General features: G+C 44.9%; 1 protein-coding gene across 1 annotated transcript; it reads right to left on the bottom strand.

Annotated features, from left to right (window-relative positions):
• Positions 1 to 1,553: 1,553 nt before the first annotated feature.
• Positions 1,554 to 8,476, bottom strand: LOC111966212 (troponin C, slow skeletal and cardiac muscles). The gene is made up of 6 exons (XM_023990677.2): positions 8,316 to 8,476; positions 6,581 to 6,611; positions 5,746 to 5,892; positions 5,262 to 5,376; positions 2,124 to 2,260; positions 1,554 to 1,887 (listed from the first exon to the last, which is right to left on the bottom strand). The coding sequence occupies exons 1-6, from the start codon at positions 8,337 to 8,339 to the stop codon at positions 1,856 to 1,858; spliced, it is 486 nt and encodes a 161-aa protein (XP_023846445.1). The 5' UTR covers positions 8,340 to 8,476; the 3' UTR covers positions 1,554 to 1,855.
• Positions 8,477 to 11,296: the final 2,820 nt, after the last annotated feature.

Genomic DNA, 11,296 nt, shown 5'->3' with positions numbered 1-11,296 from the left:
AGTAGAATAACATAATTGTGTATTGATATCATTATTACGCTCGGCGACTGACATGTCGTCCTCCACCAATAATGGTAATGGCCTCTCAGTGATTGTATGTTTCTCTACTGACACCTCGTGGTAAGAATGATAACTGCACACTGTTGTTCTTTTGCGCAGGTAAAAGCATGTCTTTCGATTGTGTACAGGTTATATCAACAATCGATACAATTTAAAGGGGCAATTTCGCGAGATGAATTTGAAGTTAACTCATGTCAATGATCTTGATTACAGCTATCTGACAATCAATTTGTTGTAGTTAGTCAATTAGTAGAGGGTTTTACATGTTCTGGAAACAATAATTTCAACACATTGAACTGAAATATCCTATCCAAGTCACTGAGCACACTGGATGTCAGTATAGTACACTGACACATTGGCTCACGGGCCTAGCACAGAGCCTATTGTTCCTCAGTACTGGTCCTCTCTGCCTTGTAAGGCTAAAGGCATTTGATTGTCAACTGGTGTCGGTCAAATATGATCCCCTAACATGGGCACTAACGTAATTAGACATAAATAGCTCTTGTCTCAATACATTGTGTAACTAGATACCAGCCCACATACGGGTGGCAGGTAGGTTAGTGTGTTGGGCCATTATCTGAAATGTTCCTAGTTCAAATCCCTGAGGTGACAAGGTGAAAATCTGTTGATGTGCCCCTAATTACTCCAGGATCACCGTTGATAATGGCAGACTCTGGCTATGACCTCACCTTCTCAGGGAGAGTGGGCTATGCAAAAGATATTTCTCATACACACTTGTACATCTGTGAAATAGGACAAATAGAAGCTCCCACCTAATTCTTATTATTATACCCCTGCAGAGAAGATCCTCTGTGTAGCACCAGAATCTACAGTACAATAAAAAGGAGAGAACTACAAAATGGAGACATCAGAAGGACTCTGAAGAGTTGGAGCAAATAGTGAAGTTCACAAGTTATAACGAACGATTCATGCCAACTGCATACAGGATCTTATTGAGTTTTATCCCATACTTTTAAAAATAAAGCAGAACTCCTATGTATAAAAAAAATATATATTCTCACGGTGAAGAATCATTTCCGCTCAAAAAACACTCCATTGAAGCAAACACTTCCAAACAGATACGATATCAGGCGAACCCGGGGCGTTGCTTTGGCGAACACGTTTATTACTTGAAGGTACATTCTAAGCAGACGTATGGTGTGTACATCCACCACAGGCTCTCCAGCAGACTAAACGGCCCCGAGGGAATCTGTTAAACATACAACCGGTGCATTATGCCACTGTGGCTACACTGCATTTCAATGTATGTTCTGACTACTAATGGGCTAATCAAAGTAGGGTATAATTACAGAGACTTACAGGGACAGATGTACTGTCCTATGCCAAAAAGGATGTATTTCAAACAGCATTCTGTCCGGCAGCACAACATCAGCAACTTGGAAAAATAAGAGATTTGTAAACTGTTTGTGGCACTGCAAAAAATTCATATGCGTTTGAAATGAAACAATAATGCATAGTTCAAGTAGGCAAACTGAAGTAATATGTGAGTTGTTATTGTGAGTGTTCTGGTTGGTTACATTTACTCAAACGCAGTATATGGGCACCGGAACAAGTTACAAACAGTACTTACAACAATGCAAGAAATTGTAAAAAGTTATAAAAAAAAAATACATAAGCAATCAGATTATTGAACTAAGTCTTGCAAAGTCGTTCAGAAGTTCTGCCGATGACATCCAAAAGGCAACCTCCGGTTTTCCGTAGATGTCTATGACGTCGAAGAGAAATAGAAAAATATCACTAAGGGTCGGGGGACTCTGTCTTCTCTTGATGCTGTTTATTCTACTCCTTTCATAAACTCCAAGAACTCTGGAACCAAGAGGAGGAAAAAGGGAATTAAGTGAATTATTTTCCTCACTTTGGTCACTACACAGCTTTACTTGTGAATAACACAGCATGTTACCATGCATAATTCATATTCCCAATTTCCTTTTCTAGCAGTGAAGTATCCATAGAACTGTTCATTTGCATCAGTATCATGAATAAAATACATGAATGCTTCTGCCTCTGCACTATGTGCTTAACTTCCATTTCCAAAACTTTACCGTCATAGTCGATTTTCCCGTCGTTGTTCTTGTCCCCGTCCTTCATGAGCTCCTCGATGTCGTCCTCAGTGATGGCCTCCCCTGTGGCCTCCAGCATTACCTTCAGCTCCTCCAGGTCTATGTAGCCGTCCGCATTCCTGGGAGGCCATAGATTATATATTTCTGTATTGTCTGAATTCACAGATGTATGCTTTACGTGCAATAAAATGCATTGCGATAGGGTGAGAGACATGGCATAAGCCAAGACATATCAAACATACAAATTCACAAAATGACTGCTTAAGGACTCTTACCCCTCCCTTCCCCGTTATGCAACTGTGCCCCCTCCCTATACTCAATATTACACATCCCCCAAGATCCCTGAGCACTGCACGTGGTGTTATTCCACAATCCTATCATTTCAATATCCATGGATCATTTTACAGTTAGTTACATTTCACGTTTCACTGTTGCACATTCCCAAATGAGTGCTTCCCTCCCCATACTCCTAGTATCCTCCATCCCCATACTCCTAGTATCCTCCATCCCCATACTCCTAGTATCCTCCCTCCCCATACTCCTAGTGTCTCCATCCCATACTCCTAGTATCCTCCCATTCCCCATACTCCTAGAAATATCCTCCATCCCCATAACTTCCTAGTAATCTCCTTCCATCTCCCCATACTCCTATGATCCTCCCATCCCCATACTCCTAGTATTCCTCCATCCCCATACTCCTAGTATCCTCCATCCCCATACTCCTTAGTATCCTCCATCCTATACTCCATAGTATCTCCATCCCCATACTCCTAGTATCTCCCTCCAGTACTCTGTATCTCCCTCCCCATACTCCTAGTATCCTCCATCCCATACTCCTATATCCTCCATCCCCATACTCCTAGTATCCTCCATCCCCATACTCCTAGTATCCTCCCTCCCCATACTTCCTAGTATCCTCATCCTCCATCCCCATACTCCTAGTATCCTCCATCCTCCTCCCATACTCCTAGTATCCTCCATTCCCCATACTCCTAGTATCCTCCCTCCCCATACTCCTAGTATCTCCATCCTCCATCCCCATACTCCTAGTATCCTCCATCCTCATCCCATACTCTAGTATCCTCCATTCCCATACTCCTAGTATCCTCCATCCCCATACTCCTAGTATCCTCCCTCCCCATACTCCTAGTATCCTCCCTCCCCATACTCCTAGTATCCTCCATTCCCATACTCCTAGTATTCTCCATCCCCATACTCCTAGTATCCTCCCCCCCATACTCTAGTATCCTCCATCCCCATACTCCTAGTATCCTCCATCCCATACTCCTAGTATACTCCATCCCATACTCCTAGTATCCTCCCTCCCCATACTCCTAGTATCCTCCATCCCCATACTCCTAGCTATCCTCCATCCCCATACTCCTAGTATCCTCCATCCCCATACTCCTAGTATCCTCCATCCCCATACTCCCTAGTACTCCATCCCATACTCTAGTATCCTCCATCCCATACTCCTAGTATCCTCCATCCCCATACTCCTAGTATCCTCCATCCCCATACTCCTAGTATCCTCCCTCCCCATACTCCTAGTATCTCCATCCCATACTCCTAGTTCCTCTCCCCATACTCCTAGTATCCTCCATCCCCATACTCCTAGTATCCTTCATCCCCATACTCCTAGTATCCTCCATCCCCATACTCCTAGTATCCTCCATCCCCATACTCCTAGTATCCTCCCTCCCCATACTCATAGTATCCTCCATCCCCATACTCCTAGTATCCTCCATCCCCATACTCCTAGTATTCTCCATCCCCATACTCCTAGTATCCTCCCTCCCCATACTCCTAGTATCCTCCATCCCATACTCCTAGTATCCTCCATCCCCATACTCCTAGTATCCTCCCTCCCCATACTCCTAGTATCCTCCATCCCCATACTCCTAGTACCTCCATCCCATACTCTAGTATCCTCCATCCCCATACTCCTAGTATCCTCCATCCCCATACTCCTAGTTATCCTCCCTCCCCATACTCCTAGTATCCTCCATCCCATACTCCTAGTATCCTTCATCCCCATACTCATAGTATCCTCCATCCCCATACTCCTAGTATCCTCCATTTCCCATACTCCTAGTATCCTCCATCCCCATACTCCTAGTATCCTCCCTCCCCATACTCATAGTATCCTCCATCCCCATACTCCTAGTATCCTTCCATCCCCATACTCCTAGTATTCTCCATCCCCATACTCCTAGTATCCTCCCTCCCCATACTCCTAGTATCCTCCATCCCCATACTCCTAGTATCCTCCATCCCATACTCCTAGTATCCTCCCCTCCCATACTCCTAGTATCCTCCATCCCATACTCCTAGTATCCTCATCCCCATTACTCTAGTATCCTCCATCCCCATACTCCTAGTATCTCCATCCCCATACTCCTAGTATCCTCCCTCCCATACTCCTAGTATCCTCCATCCCCATACTCTAGTATCCTCCATCCCCATAACTCCTAGTATCCTCCCTCCCCATACTCCTAGTATCCTCCATCCCCATACTCCTAGTATCCTCCATCCCCATACTCCTAGTATCCTCCATCCCCATACTCCTAGTATCCTCCATCCCCATACTCCTAGTATCCTCCCTCCCCATACTCCTAGTATCCTCCATCCCATACTCCTATATCCTTCCATTCCCCATACTCCTAGTATCCTCCATCCCCATACTCCTAGTATCCTTCATCCCCATACTCCTAGTATCCTCCCTCCCCATACTCCTAGTATCCTCCATCCCCATACTCCTAGTATCCTCTTCATTTGTTCATAAGGGTCAGTGCAACTTGCACAACATCGTTTACACTGGGGACTCTGTAGCGTTTAGGAGAGGAGGATTATACTGCTTCACAAATCGGTTAACCAGCGAACATGACTGTATTAGTATTTATACTATGTAGTATTTGCCTTGTCCAACAATGACAAGTAGGCAAAAACAGAAACAAACCAGCACCCAAGCTAAAACTCTGCAGTGTACATTCCTGTGTATTTGTCTATCCTGGTGGTACTAGGCTGTAGGTACTTAGTCGGGTAAAACTATGAAGAGTTACTTTTCGAGAGTTCGTCCCCCTCATGAATCTCCTTATGTACTTGTGAGGATAAACGTACTTGTCAAACATGCGGAAGAGGTCTGCCAGTTCCTCCTCTGTCTTTCCTTTGCTGTCGTCTTTCATGCACCTCACCATCATCACCAGGAACTCGTCAAAGTCCACCGTCCCACTGCCTGCAAAGACATGTCAACAGAAGGATGCCACACGACCTTTAAGATCAAGGAGCCTATCTTTGATATAGCAGCTACATGTGACCAGATCCTCTACTCAGCCATGTGATGCTTGCTTGTCTTTTGTGTGTTTACCATCTTACAAAGAACAGTGTACAACTGTCCCTGCCGGCCCATCAATGAGCCATGAATTGGCCTTTTGATGAGCAGAACACTTGTGTCTGCCTTTGTTGTGTACCATCCTCATCCACTGCTGATGAGCTAACCTCTTACATCGAACACGTGGTTCACGATAGGAACTATTCATGGGAAATACATTTGCCTATTGTAGTCATTTGAGTCGGTCTCTTTGGTGTGAGCGTGTGTGTTTACCGTCTTCATCCACCTCGTCGATCATCTCTTGCAGCTCCTCTGGGGTGGGGTTCTGCCCCAGCATCCTCATCACCTTGCCCAGCTCCTTGGTGCTGATGCAGCCATCCTCTGCATCCTGGACAAAGATGTCAAAGGCTGCCTTGAACTCTGCAACACACAGCACAGCACATGACCATGGTCAGTTATTATTCTTCTCCCCTCTCCCCCTTTTGTTTTCATGGTCAGTTCTATGTGTAGGCTACTTTAGTGTAAGATACGCTTTTTTAGTCAATCAACTTATTTGGGGCTTACGAGTGGCGCAGCAGTTCAAGGCACTGTATCTCAGTGCAAGAGGTGTTACTATAGTCGCTGGTTTGAATCCAGGCTGTAATCATATCCGGGCCGTGATTGGCAGTCCCATAGGGTGGCGCACAATTGGCCCAGCTTCGTCTGGGTTTGGTAGGCCGTCATTGTAAATAAGAATTTGTTCTTAACTAGTTAAATAAAGGTTAAATAAAAAATGTGATCCTCTGAGATATCTAGAATTTACTTTTCATCTTGGCCTGAAGGAGTGAATGGTACACATTTTAGGCCAAATACTGATTTAGATGTGATTCAATTTAGTAGAACGTGAAGATATATATCCCACGTAAAGAAGCATTTATGCATAGGCCTCAGAGACCGACATAGATTAGTAAACCATAATGACATTTAGATGCAGTGTTTCCCCTATATGTATTTAGCAGCGGCGCACCCCCGCTGCTAAATTGTGGCCACCACAAAAAAAAGAACTACTTTGGCACCGCTACTACAATAATTCCTATGGGAAACACTGAGATGAACACATTTTACATACCATTTTTCTGCTCGTCTGTCAGCTGCTCTACCTATTGAAGAAATGGAAAGTTTTCAGAAGCAGTCGAGCCAATATCTGTTATTGAATCCACTCTGGAATGTCTTTTACAACCCCAAATCCTAACTTTGATTCACTGTATTCCTTTGATAGGCACAATATAATATTTTCCATTCGTGCAATAACACGTGTATAATATCTACGCTCTTCCCTTCATTTTAATCGTATTTGTGGAGTTTTCAAATTCAGTTCAGACAAGGCCCAGTCCTAAACCATAAAATGTTGATAGAGAAACCGAGTGTATGAAAACAATCCTTCAGAGGATTTACAGTAGACTCCACAAGGTGGAACCAATTCTCTGGAACAGTGCACCTCAAATGTTGCCTTAGTTTACACAAAGCTTGTCCCCCCCCCCCCCCTTGGTCCTTCACACTTGGTCATCCATCCTTCACAAAACACAAAACCTATACTTCATACATGAGGCCTGTGCCAGTGAGAGGCAGGGTTAAAAATACATTGACAGGAGGATCAGAAACAGCAGATAAAGGACAGAATACACAGTGCTTTAAATTAGCATAGCTGTGGATCTGGTTCCACAATGGAGCAGTAATCCAGGGAAAGCTACCGCGAATGAGAGAGGGAGACAGCTGCTTATGTAAGAGTCATTGTCTGTCGTCCACAACAAATTAAACACACATTCCGCTGGTGATGATATATGGGGGAAAAAGAGCCGTGTGCATCTAAACATCGACACACACACATTCCGGTCTGTTTCCCTGTAGTTGACTCCTCTAGCTGTAATGCCCAGTAGAGACTCGGGCAGCCCAGCCCAGCCCGGCCCGGCCCAGCCCAGCTCATCAGCCACCAGGCAGCAGGCAGAGATAGCTAGACAGATAAACAAACAGCTCTCCCAGCCCTCCCAGTGGCTCACACAGATAATGCTGGAATTCACGTGTGTTGTGTGGGCGGGGCGGGGAAGGGATATCTAGACCCGAAGCCCTCTTCTGGCACCACAGAAACACACATGCAGGAGGCTAGGAGCAACTGGCCAAAATTAGCCGATGAGAAGTGAGACTGCTCCATTTGTAGTCATGAATGAAACCACAGTGTGGACCAGGGGCTTGTCCTGCTTCTGACCCCTGGAGTGCTCCTATCAAACCTGATAGGCTTCAAGAGGCACAAGGTCTATATATGTATGGTGTCTCACCTCACTTGTCAAAGGCTGGCGTTGTGTGTGTTCGCTTGACAGACACAGTTTGTGATGGAAGTTCAATCATCTGAGCAATGTCAGAATTACAAATTGCTAAATTGTTGTAAGGGGAATATCCAAATGTACCTCATTTGAATTAATTGTTGATCTGAAACATTATAGTTTGTCGTTTAAAACTGTTAAAAACATAAAAGTGTTATGTAGTGGATTTTACCCTCAATACTAAATATTACAGGTACTTTTCATTCTATTTAAGGGTGAATCCTACCCTCAGGTGCTGAAGTGTTCATTTGAAATAGTAACCTACCTAAACCTTTACACTCCAAAAGACAGAAATCTGACAACAAAATATTCTTAGACTACAATTAAACCAAAACAGCATTTTCATCCATGTCACCTATCACTGAAAATCCAAAGTTGAACAACATTAAAAGCAAACCATTCATGATGATGTTACCTACTAAATACAACCACTTTCACATTCTCCACAAACAATATACCCTGTTGTAGAAGTGGAGTGGGACGTACCGCTGCTTTGTAGATGTCGTTCATGATGGAGGCTTGGCTTGGCAGCTGCCCGTCTGTCTGTAGGGTGTAGTGGCACAGAGGAGCGAGGTAGAGCACAGCTAGGAGCAGGACACTGGCCCCATCCTGGGAGGGTTTTATAGCTGGAGCCTGGCAGGGCCTGGTCCCTCCCTACCCTGCTTGCCTGCCCGCCCATCCCCCTGGGTGTCTCACGTGCATCTATGTGTGTGCGTGTGTCATTGGGCCGATCTATCACAATCACCAGGCTCAGATAAAAATGTAGCTGCTCTTAGAGGGTACACTTTGGAATGGAATGAAGTGAAGGGGCACGCAATGGCGAACCTTAATCTCCAGGGAGGGAGCTAGAGACACTCAACATTCCACCATCAGTCGTGGACCAGCGGGGCAGGGGAGAGGGGCACGGGGGGCAGACCAGAGCAAAAGAGGGCTTGGGACAGGAAGGGGCAGAGGGTGGGCAACTTTGAATAGAGGAGGGGGGTTTAGAGGGCTAGGGATAAGAGTCAGGGGACGGGAGCGGGAGGCAGAGCAGTTCAGACAAACAGGTTAAAGCCTGCCATTAACGAACACAATCAAAGAGATGTGTGTGTGTGTGTGTGTGTGTGTGTGTGTGTGTGTGTGTGTGTGTGTGTGTGTGTGTGTCTGTGTGGTCCTGTTGTCTGTGTCTGTGTTGTGTCTGTGTGTGTCTGTGTCTGTGTCTGTGTCTGTGTCTGTGTCTGTGACTGTGTCTGTGTCTGTGTCTGTGTGTTTCACTAATACCCATTTAACCTACAAGGGTTTTACTCCTATTTTCAATGATCTTATCTGACACTTTCCATTTAAAATGTAATCATACACCCTCCAAATGACGATTGCACAGTATATTGTACATTTTCTGTAATGCACGAATCATCAATCATTGACCAGCAGAATTTTACAACATAGCATTTTGAAGGGGAAATGTTTTATTTTTTAAACATTTTTACATACAGTTTAACAATAGGTATTTATAGGTATACAATTTACATTGTATTATACAGTGGATGTAATATTGGGCCTTTGAGCCTTTATAAACTACATAAAGTCAGTCAGCAGAGGGCGCTGTTTTACTGTGTGTCGTTTGAATAGAGTTGTTACGCAGCTAAGTGGGCTACAGCATATCCCATTTACCAACAGGGTGCTCAAATCAGAAATCTGGGTCAAATACAAGAACTTGAATTCGCCTAAAAACATGTGAAAACATTGAATGAAATTAACACCTTATAATAGACTAAGGAAGACCATTCCTTTGTGTGTTGAATATCATGGGAACAGACACGTGTGGATGTGGAATGAAATAGTAAGCCGCACCTCAGCTCACCCCTCTGGACCCATCTGAACACAAATCATGTCCTCAGCCACAAAATATCCAATACTTTCCTGCTTCTGTGCTACACTGCATTCTCCCCGCCACCCCACTGACTTGGATAGGAAAGGACGGTAGTCCCCCACAAAGGCATCACGCATGTGCCTCGTGTGCCTCGTCAATCTCATCCATTTGTAGGAGAGAATAGCATACGTACACATTTTCTTCTATAATCTTGCCACGCATGACGGTTCTGAGACCCACGTAGTGCGACAGAAGGTGTAGTGTTGAGGCAGGGACTCTAAACGGCTGGTGATCCTGCAGGGTTCCAATGGGATACTAATGGGGACTGGCACAGGTTATGATCATTGCAACACAACAACACAACAGCCCAGAAAGAGAGAGAGAGAGAGAGAGGAGAGGTGAGCAGAGGATGAGAACGAATATACGGATGAGCGACCGTACGAGCACGGAGAGCAAAAAGCCTGGAAGAGAATGCGATAGGAGAGCGAGGATCAGCAAGACGAGGAAGCGAGAGAAAGAGACAGAGAGCAGAGGAGAGAGACGGGAGGAGGGAGAGAAGAGATGAGATAGAAGAGAGAGACAGAGAGACGACAGAGAGAGAAGAGAAGAGAAGAAGAGGATAGAGAGAGAGGAGAGAGAGAGAGACAGAGGACAGAGAAATGGAGAGAAGCAGAGAGACAAAGAGAACATAGAGGAGAGGAGGAAGAGAAGAAGAGAGAATGAGAGAGAGAGTGAGAGAGAGAGAGAGACGACAGAGAGAGACAGAACAGAACAGAACAAACAGAGACAGAGACAGAGACAGAGAGACAGAGATACAGGAACCAGAGCGAGAGAGGAAGGATAATGAAGAGAGCTTATCAGTCACACTAACATCGCACCACATCTACATGTTACACGGATAGTCAGAACCCTCCTGGAGAGAGAAATTGCCCCACGTAAAAGCTTCAGAGACAAAGGCTGGACTGAGAAAACATCAGTCATGAATTCATTGCCCTCACAGACAGATAGTTCTCACAGGAACCCTGCCTGAATCCAACAGCTATCACTACTCTTAGATTACACAACACATACACACAACAATCCAACAACCACAAAAGGATGAAATCTTCAACATAGATTTCTATAGAGAGAAATAAATATATATATATTTTTTTTTATAATATCGTGGTTTAGTGCGTGACTAGCGCAAAGGATTATGGGAGATTGAAGCAGGAGATACTGTCATTCCTATAGTAGTCATCTCTTCAGTCTTTCCCATTTCGCCCTCAAAAGGCAAAAAACGATGCTTACAGTGATACGGTGAAAGACGTCCCCATGTCACCTGCTGCACCTAACTCCACTTGACATGCAAGGTAAGCTGGGTGTCACCATCGGTGTCGCTGGCTTCCTCACCTGCTTTGCTATCATCTCCGCTCAAAGCATACTGATGAGTCAATCTACAGTATCAAGCAGGCAGATGAGCTGAGTGTGTGTTGAGTTCCAGTATTAGCAGCTCTACAGGGGGCAGTAGATTCTAATGTAAAGCCTATCTCTCTCTCTGACTGAACCAGAAACAAGCAGCTGGAATGAGCTCTATCGACTGTGGGGTGGCAGCCTGACAGAGCCTGGAGAAGCCCAC

Source organism: Salvelinus sp. IW2-2015, linkage group LG7, assembly GCF_002910315.2.
Source record: "Salvelinus sp. IW2-2015 linkage group LG7, ASM291031v2, whole genome shotgun sequence".
Taxonomy (NCBI): Eukaryota; Metazoa; Chordata; class Actinopteri; order Salmoniformes; family Salmonidae; genus Salvelinus; species Salvelinus sp. IW2-2015.
This window is presented reverse-complemented; position numbering and strand designations above follow the sequence as displayed.

Coding starts and splice junctions, on each gene's coding strand:
- LOC111966212 (XM_023990677.2), bottom strand. CDS start 8,339: ATGAACGACATCTACAAAGCAGCG. Junction 5,893..6,580: donor GACAGACGAGCAGAAAAATG/GTATGTAAAATG, acceptor TGTGTGTTGCAG/AGTTCAAGGCAGCCTTTGAC. Junction 1,888..2,123: donor CGGGAAAATCGACTATGACG/GTAAAGTTTTGG, acceptor TCTTGGTTCCAG/AGTTCTTGGAGTTTATGAAA.